The sequence below is a fragment of the Haliotis cracherodii genome, unplaced genomic scaffold, assembly GCF_022045235.1.
Source record: "Haliotis cracherodii isolate W230 unplaced genomic scaffold, xgHalCrac1.p SCAF_5, whole genome shotgun sequence".
Classification (NCBI taxonomy): domain Eukaryota; kingdom Metazoa; phylum Mollusca; class Gastropoda; order Lepetellida; family Haliotidae; genus Haliotis; species Haliotis cracherodii.
Genome location: NW_027266308.1, coordinates 68,556,238 through 68,575,016, shown reverse-complemented (window position 1 = coordinate 68,575,016; position 18,779 = coordinate 68,556,238). Strand labels below are relative to the sequence as shown.

General features: G+C 42.5%; 2 protein-coding genes across 2 annotated transcripts; one reads left to right on the top strand and one right to left on the bottom strand.

Moving 5' to 3' along the window:
- Positions 1–2,376: 2,376 nt before the first annotated feature.
- LOC139443091 (damage-control phosphatase ARMT1-like) lies at positions 2,377–8,243 on the bottom strand. Its single transcript, XM_071224022.1, has 5 exons — positions 8,181–8,243; positions 6,987–7,092; positions 6,238–6,476; positions 5,120–5,285; positions 2,377–3,674 (listed from the first exon to the last, which is right to left on the bottom strand). The coding sequence occupies exons 1-5, from the start codon at positions 8,237–8,239 to the stop codon at positions 2,904–2,906; spliced, it is 1,341 nt and encodes a 446-aa protein (XP_071080123.1). The 5' UTR covers positions 8,240–8,243; the 3' UTR covers positions 2,377–2,903.
- Positions 8,244–8,494: 251 nt separating this feature from the next.
- LOC139444104 (N-alpha-acetyltransferase 80-like) lies at positions 8,495–13,888 on the top strand. Its single transcript, XM_071225010.1, has 5 exons — positions 8,495–8,707; positions 10,440–10,570; positions 10,963–11,038; positions 11,951–12,077; positions 13,289–13,888. The coding sequence occupies exons 1-5, from the start codon at positions 8,616–8,618 to the stop codon at positions 13,511–13,513; spliced, it is 651 nt and encodes a 216-aa protein (XP_071081111.1). The 5' UTR covers positions 8,495–8,615; the 3' UTR covers positions 13,514–13,888.
- Positions 13,889–18,779: the final 4,891 nt, after the last annotated feature.

Sequence of the window (18,779 nt, the reverse complement as noted above, 5' to 3'; positions counted from 1 at the left end):
ATACTCCGAAACAGTCCATACAGAAGTTACATCCATAAAAAACAAAGGCCACAACAGGAATATGATGATAGTTTGATATAACGCCCAACATGTTTGTCCGCCATTTCCTCGGGTCTCCAGACATTACTTACAAAACCCATACAGCTAGGGTTCAATGCACTTTCTTCATACATTGACCTGCTTCAGAGAACTATATCGGGCATCTTCTTTTCACAATTCAGGTTGTAAAACAGCTGCCATTTTGCCAAAAATCTGATTGATTGATTGAGTATGGTTTTATGCCACTTTTAGTATTATTCCAGCAATATCAGGGCAGGGACACAAGAAATGGGCTTCACACATTGTACCCATGTCGGGAATCGAACGCCAAAATCTGAAGCCTCTTTAAAAGATCAGAGCTCATACACAAATACGAACATGTCATGAATTGGTGTAAGACATTAATACAATCACTGTGGAAGCACTGGACAATTGTTGTGAACAATAGCACAACCACCACCAATACTTTGTGGGTTGGTGTACACAAATTCCTGCAATGTAGTAGTGAAGTGTCTCTGTTTTTGTCACCTAATGACATAAAGCCATGAAATACTCACGCTAATCCAATTTTTCCTACTCTGTACATGACCCATTGCTGGAAGCAGTGTGAGGAGTAGATGGCTGGAAGGTGGTGTGATGTAATCTGAGTGATCACAGGTTAGAGCACTTTCTGGAACCAGTGAGTGAGTGACCTGGATTTAACGCCGCTTTTAACAGTATTCCAGTTATATCGCAGCATGTCAGCTTAATGTGGGAGGATAGCCCGAAGTGATGCAGGTCTTAGACGTTTACCACTTCGGTGAAACCCACGAGCACGGGTATGGTGCTGACAAACCTAGGAACATAATCGAGGCAAACCGGATTCGAACCCACAATCATAGGTTTCTGGCATGCCCAAGGGACGCAACTCTGCACAGTGAATCGCGGCGCCTTAGAAGACTGGGCCACCCGTGCCTCCTGCTTGAACCAGACTGTGGTTTGATTCTGTAGATAAAATACTACACCGTATGGTCGTGAGTGGGGAGCGTAATGTGTACAAAACCGGTGATGTATGCAACATAGCACCGTCATAAAGCATAAACTGTGAAAATATATTCTCCAACTTGTGTAAAACTAACAAATCATATACAGGTACTTTTTCTGTAATCCTGGGGATACTAAATATTATTCGTGCACACCCCAACAACTTCACATTGTAGCCATTGCAGAACCATGTGCTCCAGTTAATTATGCCCCCAAGACATCAACACCCTCATCATTTACAAACTTAATGTAGATTGATTATTAATGTTTTAAAGGTGGCACATGATTGTGTCTGTTTGTGTATGTGTCTCTTTGTGTCCTTTTGTCTGTCTGTATGTGTGTGTCTCTTTGATTGTGTGTGTGTCTGCGTGCGTGCATGCGAGAATTTTTTAGTTTTGACTACTTCATAATAATGGAACACAGTCTGCCTGTTTGTGCAAAATGATAATCCATGATATCCCAACCCTCAATAATCCCCTCAATAATCCAGTGTACGATTTGATGTATATCTTCATTCTAACTAACCTGAACCCATCTTGAAAATGACCTTACCATAAGCATCTCCCTCGTGAGCAGTTTCCCACAGAAATTCTCCTGCATATGAGTTTGCAACCATCGACTCAGAAAGATGTGTATTGTATGTGCTGGGTGACCTCATTTGCATAATTATCACATTATTTGAATTGTTGGATAGGCATTTCCTATTCTATACGAAACGGGCCATTACAGTAAAATAAAGAAGTTGTTATCCATAAAATGTGTCTACTTTATCATATCATTAAGCCAAGTTTATCGGATTGGTTTATCGCATCAATGTCATTAGCCATTTTATAATAAAAGAGACACAGCATATATAGAGATAGAGCAAATATAGAGATAGAGCATAAACAGAGTGGAGAGATAGTAGGTCTGGGACGGGTAACTCGGGTACCCGGGTCGGGTGGGGACTGAGTAGGACCCGGGTACCCACAGGACTACTGGACAGGTGGTTAGTCACGTGATATATTGTTTAATGACAGAAATTATCTAGAGCTCTATGGCTACACTACAAGTCACTAATGTTTGTATTTCTTTCTGACTATGCGCCCACGCCTTCTGACTTTTCATTTGGTTGAATAAAGATATAACTTAAGTCAGCTTCAGTGTATGCATGACTGGATTGTTTAATACATGTATCTAAATACGTTTAGCCAGGGCTATGGTAAAAAAATTCACAATCAGACATTTTGTACCTATCTCTTGAGACATACAGTGAATACCCGTGTAGGGTCAGGTAATAGGGGGGTGGGTACCCAGGTAGTACATTTGGATAGGCAGGTCTCCATTCAAGGAACTTAATGTAACTTGCAACAGGTGCATGTTGATATGAAAACATAGTTGTACCAGACAAAAAATGAACATTTTATCATGCACTTGGTGCATGTAGACAAAAATATTAGTTTGCACTTTTCAAAAATAGGTTGCACCGGTGCCAGTTTCATATCGCTAAATCGAGTCCTGGATACCGTACATACAAATGGAAATGCAATACACAGCCTGATCAGGATTGTATCATGCACCAAGAACACATTACAGGTTAGGTCATAAAATGCATTTCACATGTACGTAGATTGATTAAAATAGCGTGCAATCCAACCTTCGACACTGGTCACTAAATCAATCCGTTTCCAGACATTTCCAGTTACAACATAAAGCACGTCAAGAAGACCATATGGGAATGGGGTGAAATTGAGACTGAATCCTGAATACTTCCAATTCATTATGGCACAATTGGAAAATATGTGAGATCTCAGCAACAGTCATCAAAATATCTCCCGTGTTTCCTCGTCGGTAACAAATCTTTAAGAATGTCCTGAAAGTTGGTGGAATGAAATAACTGCCCACTTTCCATTAATCATCCAGTCTTTGTCATGGTGTTCAGTCTTCTCTGCCAGACCTGGCTTCAATCCGACCACAACGTCCGACTTGAGAGCACGCAGACTACACAGAGGAGCAGGTTCGAACCCTCGTAGGGACCTGGAAAAGGAGTCGGTAGGGTCCCATCGTTTGTCTCCAACCAACTTACGGTAATTCAGATCACCTTTAAAAAACACAAGGTCTGCTTCACCAAGGTCGCTGTACAGGTCATTCGCTCGTTTTTTCATCAAACTGAAATCAAATGGAGATGTCCAGAAATCACTATCATGAAAAACCCAGGATCCTAACTTGAGCCTTTCCTGCCATTTGGCCCCGAACGTGGATATTGCCAGATTGTTAGTGCCCATCATTATCTGCAGCATCCACTCCAGGTCGTTCCGGGTGACGTCGGACACAAACCACGGGATGGCCTTGCCATGGAAGTGGATGCTGGAAGCAAGGTCAGCAGACATAAGAAACTCGGCCAAGCAGAGGTCTGTGACCAACTCAAAGCCGGCGTTGTCCAGTACGATGTCCACCCTCCCAGCTTGACCCCTGGTCTGACGCTTCTGCTGTAGAGTCTGAATCACGTGCTGTGAGTCGTCGGCAAGGATGTTGGGGTTGAGGAGGTTGAGTTGTTCCAGGATGCAGGTTGTCTGGGAGTTGGAAAATCCGGCCGAGATGGACAAGTCACACTTGTTGCCCCACAGCGCTACCTGGAGATGAGATGAAGATGTATATTTTGAAGTTTTGAGTTAGAGGAGTCTTTGTTTGTTGTTTAATGCTGTATTCAGCAATATTCCAGTTACATCACAGCAGTCTGTAAATAATTGAGTCTGGACCAGACAATCCAGTGACTGAATTCAACTGCATCAATCTATACAACTGGGGTATAATGACATGCATCAACAAAGTCAGCGTGCCTGACCCCCCGATCCAGTTAGTCACCTCTTACGACAAGCATGGGTTGCTGAAAACCAATTCTTGGGTTAGAGTGAGTAATTATCATATTAACACAATATTCCAACAATATCTTGGCAGGGAACACTAAGTCTAGACTTGACATATTGTACCATGAGGGGAAGACCTGACATATTGTACCACAAGGGGAAGACCTGACATGTTGTACCATGTGGAGAAGACCTGACATATTGTACCACGAGGGGAAGACTTGACATATTGTACCACGAGGGGAAGACCTGACATATTGTACCATGTGGGGAAGACTTGACATATTGTACCATGTGGGGAAGACCTGACATATTGTACCATGTGGGGAAGACCTGACATATTGCACCATGTGGGGAAGACTTGACATATTGTACCATGTGGGGAAGACTTGACATATTGTACCATGTGGGGAAGACCTGACATATTGTACCATGTGGGGAAGACCTGACATATTGTACCATGTGGGGAAGACCTGACATATTGTACCATGTGGGGGGAAGACTTGACATATTGTACCATGTGGAGAAGACCTGACATATTGTACCATGTGGGGAAGACTTGACATACTGTACCATGTGGGGAAGACTTGACATATTGTACCACATGGGGAAGACTTGATATATTGTACAACGTGGGGAAGACCTGACATATTGTACCATGTGGGGAAGACCTGACATATTGTACCATGTGGGGAAGGCCTGACATATTGTACCATGTGGGGAAGACCTGACATATTGTACCATGTAGGGAAGGCCTGACATATTGTACTATGTGGGAAGACTTGACATATTGTACCATGTGGGGAAGACTTGACATATTGTACCATGTGGGGATAAGCTGGATGTGAGGCCCAAACATAAATTTGCACGAAACAAGACCCTGGAGGCATTGAAAGTCCCCGACTGTCGTAAAACCACACACCTAACTACATATTTTCATTACATTTTGTATAAAAATAGCTGAGAAATGGCCTTGGCAGCCATATTGAAAACCCCTTAAACAAACTGGGTTGTCATCATTGGTGGGAAAGAGTATGTGAAGTGTCTGTTCTACTGGTTCAAACAACAGACAAACAGGCTACAACATACATTCATTTGACTTTCCGTCATGTGACCTCAAACAGTTAACGTTGAAGTATTACTGGTGCGACAAATACTGGGTCATCACGAAGGTAATTCTTCATGGTGGAACTTGTGTTTTGTAGACATACCTCTAGAAACTGCTTCAACTTGTCAGCTTTCTCTTCCGAGGAGTATCCCTGGCACTGTCCGACTACTTCCAGGAGATATGTCAGCAGCGTTGTCACAGCGCCCTCTGATGTGTGGTACGCTTCACGCTTCTGTTCCTCAAACACATCGAGGCCTTTCAACTTGTTGCTGTAACAGACATAAATCTGTGTCTCTGCCAGTCCTGGAGTTTGACTTGACAATTTACTTGTATTTATCATGTAAGTATACCGGTAGAGCAAATGATGGGATATTACACTGTTTATATAATAGTATTCCATCATATCAGGAATGCTACCTATTATGAGGCAGTTTCTAGACACTTACAATCTTATTGAAACTCATAAGTAACGGTATGGGGTGACAAAGCAATGATCATAATCAGGGAGAATCTCGGATACTTAACCAACAATCATCGGATCATGTCATGTTAAAGGGATACAACTCCGCACAGTGCATTATGCAAGCTCCTTCCCAGTGCGTGACACCTTTGTGTACTTTTGGTAACATCGCTGCTACCAGTGTGAGTGCAGCCATTACAAGAATCTTGAGATTTGCCCTCTAACTTCAAATGTAGTAATGTTTATACTTTTGTTTCTGTCTTTGGGATTGCAATCATAGTGAATTTTGAAAAGGTTTACTACTGACCAGATTTCCCACATAAATCTACCTTTTTGTTTGTTTGATGAGATTGGTTTGAGATTCCAGATGAATGGAAAACCAACCAACTTCCCCTTTAATTTCTTACCATATCAATTACATGATAGTTAGACACACAGTGGGGAGCTTTGACGGGTGACAGCAACAGTATAGAGAGCTCCGCGAACAGGATATCGCTGTGAGGAGCTTGTGCATTATGGTGCAGTGAGTACAAGCAGTCCTGGGTAACATGAGTGTCATTTCAGCATCACATTCAGGCCCAAGCATCTGTACAGAACAGAGTAGTCTCTTCTGCCACAACATGCATGGGTTACTAGGTAGCTAATCTAGGCTGGAATAGCCACAGGGAAAAAAACGGGGTACTGGGGACCTATTCTCACTCTGAATCCCCTCAGGGAGACAAGCTTTGGGTACCATAGATAGAAATATTTCCACTACTCACGTGAGTTCAACAGATTCCTGAATGCGACGGTACATGTAACACTCCAAATATAACCATGCTGCTGAAAACCACTTGATTGGCTTCCCGTTGTTTAACTTGAGTAGATCTTGATGGTGCTGGTTCCAAAACTGTGTATCGGTACGAGAATCCTCTAAATGTTCGACAGGTTTATCTGTCTGAATCTGAAACCGCAGCTTAGATAATCTGCCTGTGATGTCCTTCAACTCATCAGAAGTGTCCTGAAGAACAAAAGATCATAATGTAGTTAAGAATTGATTTCAAGATTTCTATAATTTTGCCAATAGAGCATTTTTGTGTGTGAAACTGATTTCCTAACTTGTTTCTGAATGTCGTGAGTATTACTGTGAGTCTCAAAACTACTCTGACATATGATGTTGACCTGCTCATAAGCACTGCATGCTACCTACATGTCACACCAGACACACCTTCATTACAGCTGACATCATTATTGTACACTCCCCAGGAGCAGACATTGAGTGCAAACTTATCCAATGACTGGATTTATCATGGTAATAATACTGTAGCGCTTTGAGCATACATTTTGTGAGGAGTTTTGTGCTTTTCAAGTAGACAATTATTATTCAAAAAGTTCACAATGCATGAATTTGTCATGATTGTTTCTGAACAAGTCAGTTGTTTTGACAAAATGATGCATTCAAACCATGTTGAAGCCTGTCATTTGAATAATCACAATATTAAGAAGAAAAATTTATGATAAAAATGTTTACCTCTCCACATTCATCTCTCATCTTATTCTTCATCCTGTAGACTGTATCCACAACTTTTGTGAGGATAACTGGCATCCTGTCTCTGACCGTCAAATATGCAAATGAACTGAAAAACAATGAGAATAGGTTACCATTTGTATGTTATAGTGATTGACATAACCGTTGTGACCTTGACTTTCTTTAGGTTAATTGTGCGTAAGAATTCTCAGAAGGCATGTACTTATACAAGATTATGAAAAGGTTAAAGAAAATATTCAAATACCATCCCAAACAATGCCTGACACTATCGAACAATGGCTTTGACAAGTTCCTGACCCTAAGGATCAAGTGAGTGGGTGGTTTTACATCTCTTTTAGTATTCAGCTACTTTTCTTCAGTGATTTAATGTCTATGACAAAAGGATGATATCACTGATGGGGGCACTAGAAATGGGCTTCACACATTGTACCTATGTGGAGAATCGAATCCGGGCCTTAAGTGTGACGAGCAAACGCTCTAAACACAGGGCTAACCAACTGGCCCCTGCTAAGGATCGAAAAAATGGTTCTGATAGAGAGGGGGCTAAAATTTGGAAGAAGGCCAGGAGATCAGTTTGTTTGTTTGTTTGTTGTTTAACGCCGCACTCAGCAATATTCCAGCTATCTGACGGCAGTCTGTAAATAATCGAGTCTGGACCAGACAATCCAGTGATTAATATCATGAGTATCGATCCACGCAATTGGGATTGATGACATGCATCAACCGAATCAGCGAGCCTGACCACCCAATCCCGTTTAATCGCCTTTCACGACAAGCAGAGTCACCTTTTACAACAAGCATGGGTTGCTGAAGACCTATTCTACCCCGGAATCTTCACGGGCCATATGAGATCAGTGAAGCGTGACCCGGCTTCACGTGAACGTGGCAGCCATGGTTGGGCTGCGCCTGAGACAAAATCAACAAGTGCCCCAGGTGAAGGGCACCACACCAAGACGTAAAAACATCTATGTTCGTCTCTGACCACACTCATCATGGATCCGACCACTGCGTTCTCGAGCCAAACGCCCACATGTTCACTTACAAGCCGGATGTTTAATATTTCAATTGTCGATAAATGACTTAAACACAAACGGAACACAAACAGACCACACCAGTATCTCACCACAGACACATTCAACAAGAGTTAAATCTTAAATGGGAAAGACAACTGCTTACTCTTTATATTTGGCAGAAAGATTATCAGGAACATCGTCGAGAGTCTTTGAGGGGTCCATTTTGATATTTCTAAAATTAAGATAGGAAATATAATACGTACAGATGTGTTTTTACCTGATTTTAAATAATAACTCTGTGAAAATTAATATGCCTTTACATGATTGTAACAACGCTTAAAATGATTATCTAATGCGAAATATCGCATTGCTATGTATTTAACTATCATATCATATTCCTAATTTCGTCAATTCTCAATTTTATAAATCATAGGTCAACGATTGAGAGTTATCTCCCTTTGTTTCACATTCGCAAGACTGGTTTTTGTGTTGACAGAGTTGATGCAAATATTGACTTTTCCAAATGGAAAGATAGTTATTTGAGGTCGCCTTGTTGGGCGAAACTGACGCGCTGGAATATGAGAATTTAGCTGATAAAATGGAACTCTTCCCCCTACATTCTCACAAGGAATGGCTGCAAGACTGTGCTGGTCTACTCAACTCGGAGTGGCCGAGAAGCATCGCTGCAAGGTAGGCACAGGCACTAATTATTTGATATATAAATTGTCACTTTTTATTTTCTATTACAGTGCATTTATACAGCCCTTGTGAAACGTCAGAGTTGATACAGTATTCAAATTGGTTCATATTCTAGCACACTGACTTATGTTTGTCTTAACAAAATATCCAAACCATGGTAAAGTTTCTTTAAAAAAATGGTGACATAAAAAGTGATAAAATCATTAATATGTCCTCTTGTCCTTTGTCGGCAGAAAATAATTTCTGTGATTGTAATATTGACTGCAATATTGTAATATTGATTGGAAAGAATGCATTACACCGGATACTCTGCCATCTTGTATTGTGCTCACAAAATGTGTGCGAACTACTTCTTTAGCAAAAAAGGTGTCTCAATTATTGCCGTCATTTTACTGCTGCTACAAGTATCCTTACCTGTTAACACTGACACCTTGGATCCCCGTTTTATTATCGTCTTTAGGGTTAGGGTTTAGGGTAAGTTTACCTTTTTTAAAATTACTTACCTTTTATAGTTGAAAATCATCTAAACTGTCGTTCATGTTGTCTTCGGCGAATGATGATATCATCGTCTTTAGCGTGTGGATTATAAACACGCTGAATAAGTTCAAGAAAACCTTCAAATTTATCCTGTCTTTGATCTAAATATTTTCGGGGCACACAATATTCCTCAAAATATGGTCAGTAATTGTCAGTTTCTCTCAACTCTCTTTCCTCTATTATACATCCTTTTCCCAAATTTGCTTTCATCTATCTAACAATCTTCCCTTCTCCACCGATCACCTCACTGTCCTCGTCTGCCACGCACACACATATCTCCCGACAAAAGTTATACCAATCAACCGAGGTATGGATTGAATTTATATTTAGTTCTCTCCTGGCAAAATCCTGGGGTACCTTGTACACCCAAAAATACGTAAGTAAGGTTATACTCGCAAGGCGAGTTTGCTACCCTCAAACAAGGAATTGTGTCTTATTGACAGTTTTTTTCCACAAGATTTCCTGTTGCATTTCCAACAGATGCTCATCGTAAACTCTGAGTAGTAGTAGTACCAAATAAGGCAGTTACTATGCACTGACATCAGAACTGAATTGACCAATCAGGAACCACTTACCTTCAAAATTTTCTCATGGTCCAATGTTCAGCATCCCATAATTCCACAGTAAGAAAACCATACAAAGTCATTACATTTTTCGTTGTAATTCCATTTTAACAGAATTAAAATACACAGTCTAGTTATACAAGACCGGAAGTGGTGCATAGAGCTCAAATTTGATGTTAATTTTTACCTAGTTCTCTCCGTTTTCGTTTTCTCTTTTTTTGTGCATGATTATCCTGGTATATGAATATCATGTGATCTAAACCAATATGGAGGGTATGTATCCGGTGTAATGCAAGTGTACCGATCTGACTTCTACGTTGACAACATGGACAAATTATCACCTGATTGACACATCAGATAGACCTAACACAGTTAGCATGATCAGGCGATAATCTAGACAAGCTTCTTGTCTTCGGTTTCCATGAATCAGCGGAGGGGTGGCAGGCCAAAACATTTGATGATAAAAACCTTGTCTCACCGTTGTCATGATAGTTATATATCCCTATCCAAATAAACATTGTAAACATGGTAGATAATCTAACGTTTGTGCTGTGAATGTGGTGAAATGAATTTGTGTTTGAAGATATTTTGTAAAGTAAATTGACATTACATTTTATCCACAGACTTTACAGCCTTGAGAAATCCTGTGATGACTTGCCATGTAGCTTGGTTCTTGTGTCAGAAAACAAGGTGGTGGGTCACAGCCGCTTGGCATCAGTCCAAGGAATCAAGAACTCATGTTTACTCGAATCAGGTAATTTTCCTTCACTGAGAAAAGTGGTGCTGAATTTGAATGTCGCTCCATTATCTTAATAATGATATGTGTTGGCAATAGGCATGATGACTTTTAATCATGTTGATAATAATGTTTTATCATTATAATTATGGACTAGATATATCAGTGATAATTTCATGAACATATTTGATGATGCCAATTCGGAATGTTTTGTTTGTTTTATTATCTGCAGTACAAAGGTTGTAGTAATTTTATGATTTGACTGATTAATGTTTTATTGGTTTCATATTTATCTGTAAATGTTGTCATGAGACAATGTATTACTGAGCATAAAAACACAATAATTTTAGAATATGTTAAAAACTTTGATATGACATCAGCATTGATGAGGTGAATGTTTCTGATTTCAGTTGTGGTTCCAAAAGATCTACGAGGGAAAGGTTTAGGTCGGAAACTGATGGACAAGACAGAAGAGTATGCCAAGAGGTGAGGGGATCTTCACAGGAGCACGAAGCAGCCCAGCCATTGTGTGCATGGTGTGAAAGGGGTCGTTTCAGTTCACAATGAACAAGTCAATCATGAAATCTGTGATCAATCACTTTCCAATTGTTTTTGGTTTATTCATTCAAATGGGGCGAAAGGGTGGCCCAGTCGTCTAAGGCGCCGCGATTCGCTGTGCAGAGTTGCGTTCCGTAGGTTTCACCTAAGTGGTAAATGTCTGAGACCTGCATCACTTCGGACTTTCCTCTCACATTAAGCTGACACGCCGTGATGTAACTGGAATACTGTTAAAAGCAGCGTTAAATCCAACTCACTCACTCACTCACTCAAATGAATTTGTAGGGATAGATAAGATTTGATAAAACAAAAGTATACAGTTACTCATGTCCACATGGACATGGTGTGCTGCTGTTGGAATGTCTCCTGGTATATTGGTTAACAATGCTGAGTAAAACAAAGTATCTGCTCATAAAGTCTTGCTCATAAAGTTATTGTTAATTTACAATACAGAGAAATGCACTGAACATGCTGAATTTCCCCGGTACCTGGTGCTTGTTGTCAGTGCCAAGGTTCCTGGTACCTCTTGCTTGTTGTCAGTGCCAAGGTTCCTGGTACCTCTTGCTTGTTGTAAGAGCCGACCAACTGATGACAATGTGTGACTTGGTGGCTGAAGGTGTCTCATCATGACCGGCGGTGGTCCAACTACGTCCTAGTTGACTACTAGGTCCAACCTCAATAAAGCACCTGGATATAGCTGGAATATTGTTGACTGTTGCTTAAAACAACATTCATTCCCTCACTTCTAAGACATGCAGGATGTAAGTCAAGACATTTTTCAATGTAGAGTGAGTCTTCTCATGAAGGCAGTAACTGAGACTTATTTCTTTGTTATTTCAGTTCAGGATTCCAAACAATATTTTTGAACACGATAGACAAACAAGAATTTTACCGCCATCTTGGGTACCAGGACTCTGGTCCAGTTGCAAGTCTGGGAGCCAACGCTCATCTCATACCGGATAGTCTGGTGCGTTATAACATAACTGTTTGATTACCATTCTAGTGAGTAAATAAACTTTATGGATAACAACTTCTAGTTCTGGTTTGATAAATGGTGTAAGATTAGAATCTACATCAAAAGATCACTATATGCAATAAAGCAGAAGTTTTTCTTCATAAAATTGTACATTTTCTTATAGGTAATATCATAAATACATCATCTCATAATGGATATGGTGGGTAATAACATGAAAACATCATCCTGTGACAGATGGTCTAGTCGGTATTAACATGGATACATCATCTTGTAACAGATGGTCTGGTGGGTAATAACATAGATGTATGATCTTGTGACATATGGTCTGGTGGGTAATAACACAGATAAATCATCTTGTGACAGATGGTCTGGTGGGTAATAACATAGATACATCATCTTGTGACAGTTGGTCTGGTGGGTAATAACATAGATACATCATCTTGTAACAGATGGTCTGGTGGGTAATAACATAGATGTATGATCTTGTGACATATGGTCTGGTGGGTAATAACACAGATAAATCATCTTGTGACAGATGGTCTGGTGGATAATAACATAGATACATCATCTTTTGACAAATGGTCTGGTGGGTAGGTACATAGATATATCATCTTGTAACAGGTGGTCTGGTGGGTAGGTACATAGATATATCATCTTGTGACAGGTGGTCTGGTGGGTAGGTACATAGATATATCATCTTGTAACAGGTGGTCTGGTGGGTAGGTACATAGATATATCATCTTGTGACAGGTGGTCTGGTGGGTAGGTACATAGATATATCATCTTGTGACAGGTGGTCTGGTGGGTAGGTACATAGATATATCATCTTGTAACAGGTGGTCTGGTGGGTAGGTACATAGATATATCATCTTGTGACAGGTGGTCTGGTGGGTAGGTACATAGATATATCATCTTGTAACAGGTGGTCTGGTGGGTAGGTACATAGATATATCATCTTGTAACAGGTGGTCTGGTGGGTAGGTACATCATGTTTATAGTGTTGACAACAAACTCAGCGTACTTCTATCAATCATGTTCTATGAAAGATCCACTGACTGAAATAACCTGTTGGATCATTCAACATGTTCAAGGACACTGACCTGAAGAATTATTATGTCTGGTTTTATTTTACAAATGTTGCTTATCTATCAATGATCATGTCTAAAGTTATCACTGACGTCCTGATTTTCTCTACTTTCCAGATCGCTAAGATGATGAATGTCGGTTTGAACAACACACCAGACACAGCCAAGAAGGAGGTGGCAGTGGCAGAGCTACCTCCCCCTGACACTAGACCCCCACCTCCACCTCCACCTCCCCCTCCCCCTCCCATCCCCCCACCCCCTCCAGCTCCAGCAGATGATGACCGGCACGTCATCCGCCTGAGCCGTAACTCGGTCACATGGATGAGGAAGGACCTGCACTAGGCTACGATCTACCAGCCCGAAACTGATGCCCAAGTTTTAGGTTTAGACAAGCTAGAAGTGTAATCATGTCTAGGACATACATCTGCCAGAGTCTTAGAGGGGGATTATGGGTAGAAGTGTTTTAGCCTCTCTTGTTTTAGAGGGATTGCCAAGTCCTATTAACGTACCACTTTAAAACTAGGAGCTTGACCAGTTCGTGTCAGTTGCTTGATGTGTTCGCAGCGAATCCAGACGGCCAGTCTAGCAGAACATGTCACTGTTTTTGGCTTCCATTTATGATCCCGATGCCACACTCCAGAATGATTCCTGTATGCCAAGATTAATACCTGTGATAACACGGCATTGTCAGACAGTACCGTCTCTTTCTACCTACAGTCTTAAAAAACACTTTCCTCCAGTCCATTGGCTGGAGATATACGCACAACACTTTCCTCCAGTCCATTGGCTGGAGATATACGCACAACACTTTCCTCCAGTCCATTGGCTGTGGAGATGTGCACACAACACTTTCCTCCAGTCCATTGGCTGTGGAGATGTACACACAACACTTTCCTCCAGTCCATTGGCTGGAGATATACGCACAACACTTTCCTCCAGTCCATTGGCTGTGGAGATGTGCACACAACACTTTCCTCCAGTACATTGGCTGGAGATATACGCACAACACTTTCCTCCAGTCCATTGGCTGGAGATATACGCACAACACTTTCCTCCAGTCCATTGGCTGTGGAGATGTGCACACAACACTTTCCTCCAGTCCATTGGCTGGAGATATACGCACAACACTTTCCTCCAGTCCATTGGCTGTGGAGATGTACACACAACACTTTCCTCCAGTCCATTGGCTGTGGAGATGTGCACACAACACTTTCCTCCAGTCCATTGGCTGGAGATATACGCACAACACTTTCCTCCAGTCCATTGGCTGGAGATATACGCACAACACTTTCCTCCAGTCCATTGGCTGTGGAGATGTGCACACAACACTTTCCTCCAGTCCATTGGCTGTGGAGATGTGCACACAACACTTTCCTCCAGTCCATTGGCTGGAGATATACGCACAACACTTTCCTCCAGTCCATTGGCTGGAGATATACGCACAACACTTTCCTCCAGTCCATTGGCTGTGGAGATGTGCACACAACACTTTCCTCCAGTCCATTGGCTGTGGAGATGTGCACACAACACTTTCCTCCAGTCCATTGGCTGGAGATATACGCACAACACTTTCCTCCAGTCCATTGGCTGGAGATATACGCACAACACTTTCCTCCAGTCCATTGGCTGTGGAGATGTGCACACAACACTTTCCTCCAGTCCATTGGCTGTGGAGATGTACACACAACACTTTCCTCCAGTACATTGGCTGGAGATATACGCACAACACTTTCCTCCAGTCCATTGGCTGTGGAGATGTGCACACAACACTTTCCTCCAGTACATTGGCTGTGGAGATGTACACACAACACTTTCCTCCAGTCCATTGGCTGGAGATGTACACACAACACTTTCCTCCAGTCCATTGGCTGTGGAGATGTACACACAACACTTTCCTCCAGTCCATTGGCTGTGGAGATGTACACACAACACTTTCCTCCAGTCCATTGGCTGTGGAGATGTGCACACAACACTTTCCTCCAGTCCATTGACTGTGGAGATGTACACACAACACTTTCCTCCAGTCCATTGGCTGGAGATGTACACACAACACTTTCCTCCAGTCCATTGGCTGTGGAGATGTGCACACAACACTTTCCTCCAGTCCATTGGCTGGAGATGTGCACACAACACTTTCCTCCAGTCCATTGGCTGTGGAGATGTACACACAACACTTTCCTCCAGTCCATTGGCTGTGGAGATAGTCGCACAACACTTTCCTCCAGTCCATTGGCTGGAGATGTACACACAACACTTTCCTCCAGTCCATTGGCTGTGGAGATGTACACACAACACTTTCCTCCAGTACATTGGCTGTGGAGATGTACACACAACACTTTCCTCCAGTACATTGGCTGTGGAGATATACACACAACACTTTCCTCCAGTACATTGGCTGTGGAGATGTGCACACAACACTTTCCTCCAGTCCATTGGCTGGAGATATACGCACAACACTTTCCTCCAGTCCATTGGCTGGAGATGTACACACAACACTTTCCTCCAGTACATTGGCTGTGGAGATGTACACACAACACTTTCTCCAGTCCATTGGCTGGAGATATACGCACAACACTTTCCTCCAGTCCATTGGCTGTGGAGATGTACACACAACACTTTCCTCCAGTACATTGGCTGGAGATGTACACACAACACTTTCCTCCAGTCCATTGGCTGTGGAGATGTACACACAACACTTTCCTCCAGTACATTGGCTGTGGAGATAGTCGCACAACACTTTCTCCAGTCCCTTGGCTGGAGATGTACACACAACACTTTCCTCCAGTCCATTGGCTGTGGAGATGTGCACACAACACTTTCCTCCAGTCCATTGGCTGTGGAGATGTACACACAACACTTTCCTCCAGTACATTGGCTGGAGATATACGCACAACACTTTCCTCCAGTCCATTGGCTGTGGAGATGTGCACACAACACTTTCCTCCAGTCCATTGGCTGTGGAGATGTGCACACAACACTTCCTCCAGTCCATCGGCTGTGGAGATGTACACACAACACTTTCCTCCAGTCCATTGGCTGTGGAGATGTACACACAACACTTTCCTCCAGTCCATTGGCTGTGGAGATGTACACACAACACTTTCCTCCAGTACATTGGCTGGAGATATACGCACAACACTTTCCTCCAGTCCATTGGCTGTGGAGATGTGCACACAACACTTTCCTCCAGTACATTGGCTGTGGAGATGTACACACAACACTTTCCTCCAGTACATCGGCTGTGGAGATGTACACACAACACTTTCCTCCAGTCCATTGGCTGTGGAGATGTGCACACAACACTTTCCTCCAGTACATTGGCTGTGGAGATGTGCACACAACACTTTCCTCCAGTACATCGGCTGTGGAGATGTACACACAACACTTTCCTCCAGTCCATTGGCTGTGGAGATGTGCACACAACACTTCCTCCAGTCCATCGGCTGTGGAGATGTACACACAACACTTTCCTCCAGTCCATTGGCTGTGGAGATGTGCACACAACACTTTCCTCCAGTCCATTGGCTGTGGAGATGTACACACAACACTTTCCTCCAGTACATTGGCTGGAGATATACGCACAACACTTTCCTCCAGTCCATTGGCTGTGGAGATGTGCACACAACACTTTCCTCCAGTCCATTGGCTGTGGAGATAGTCGCACAACACTTTCTCCAGTCCATTGGCTGGAGATGTACACACAACACTTTCCTCCAGTCCATTGGCTGGAGATGTACACACAACACTTTCCTCCAGTACATTGGCTGTGGAGATAGTCGCACAACACTTTCTCCAGTCCATTGGCTGTGGAGATGTACGCACAACACTTTCCTCCGGTCCATTGGCTGTGGAGATGTACACACAACACTTTCCTCCAGTCCATTGGCTGTGGAGTACACACAACACTTTCCCCCAGTCCATTGGCTGTGGAGATGTACGCACAACACTTTCCTCCAGTCCATTGGCTGTGGAGATGTACACACAACACTTTCCTCCAGTCCATTGGCTGTGGAGTACACACAGCACTTTCCCCCAGTCCATTGGCTGTGGAGTACACACAACACTTTCCCCCAGTCCATTGGCTGTGGAGATGTGCACACAACACTTTCCTCCAGTCCATTGGCTGGAGATGTACACACAACACTTTCCTCCAGTCCATTGGCTGGAGATATACGCACAACACTTTCCCCCAGTCCATTGGCTGTGGAGATGTACACACAACACTTTCCTCCAGTCCATTGGCTGTGGAGATGTGCACACAACACTTTCTCCAGTACATTGGCTGTGGAGATGTACACACAACACTTTCCCCCAGTCCATTGACTGTGGAGATGTGCACACAACACTTTCCTCCAGTCCATTGGCTGTGGAGTACACACAACACTTTCCCCCAGTCCATTGGCTGGAGATGTACACACAACACTTTCCCCCAGTACATTGGCTGTGGAGATGTACACACAACACTTTCCTCCAGTCCATTGGCTGTGGAGATGTGCACACAACACTTTCCTCCAGTACATTGGCTGTGGAGATGTGCACACAACACTTTCCTCCAGTACATTGGCTGTGGAGTACACACAACACTTTCCCCCAGTCCATTGTTCTGGAGATGTACACACAACACTTTCCTCCAGTCCATTGGCTGTGGAGATGTACACACAACACTTTCCTCCAGTACATTGGCTGTGGAGTACACACAACACTTTCCCCCAGTCCATTGGCTGGAGATGTACACACAACACTTTCCCCCAGTACATTGGCTGTGGAGATGTACACACAACACTTTCCTCCAGTACATTGGCTGTGGAGTACACACAACACTTTCCCCCAGTCCATTGGCTGGAGATGTACACACAACACTTTCCTCCAGTCCATTGGCTGTGGAGATGTACACACAACACTTTCCTCCAGTACATTGGCTGTGGAGATAGTCGCACAACACTTTCCCCCAGTCCATTGGCTGTGGAGATGTACACACAGCCAGAGGTAATAATGAAGGGGGATACTTGTCTGACCATCCAGCAGTTATGAGCTGTTTCCACATGATGAGACACCTTATTCTGATAGTTACATTGAATACAGGTGATACGTTTATAGGTTTTGCTTAAGCAAATTACTGAACACAACACTAGCATACCACTGTATATTCTTTTCCTGTTTTGTGGATGAGAATAGGGATTCTGTGCCTTATTGAAAATTTGCCATTATATTTTTCTTAAGGAAACTGACTTAAAATCACCTTAGACATCTTTAAAAAATTATTTTGTCTTCGGTGTATTGGCATAATAACCAAGAAAATCTGTAAGGATATTAAATGATAAAAACAAATGTTTTCAGGCAACTTTTCGCAAATTGGTATGCTAGTGTAAGTGTGGTTGAAGGCTGACACGGGTTTTGCTTTGTAGTAGTGGAGCAGAAATGCTTGTATGCACTGATTGGCCGGAGAGTCTTCTGATATTTATTTAATATTACGTACCCTTAGTTTTTCAATGCTTATGTTATGTTGGAAAACATTTCAATGTTTATAACCAAAGGATATTTTGTGATATTTATAGCCAACTTTCTTCACATACTTCTAGTCCAGCTGAATGTGTCATGGCGTACGGCT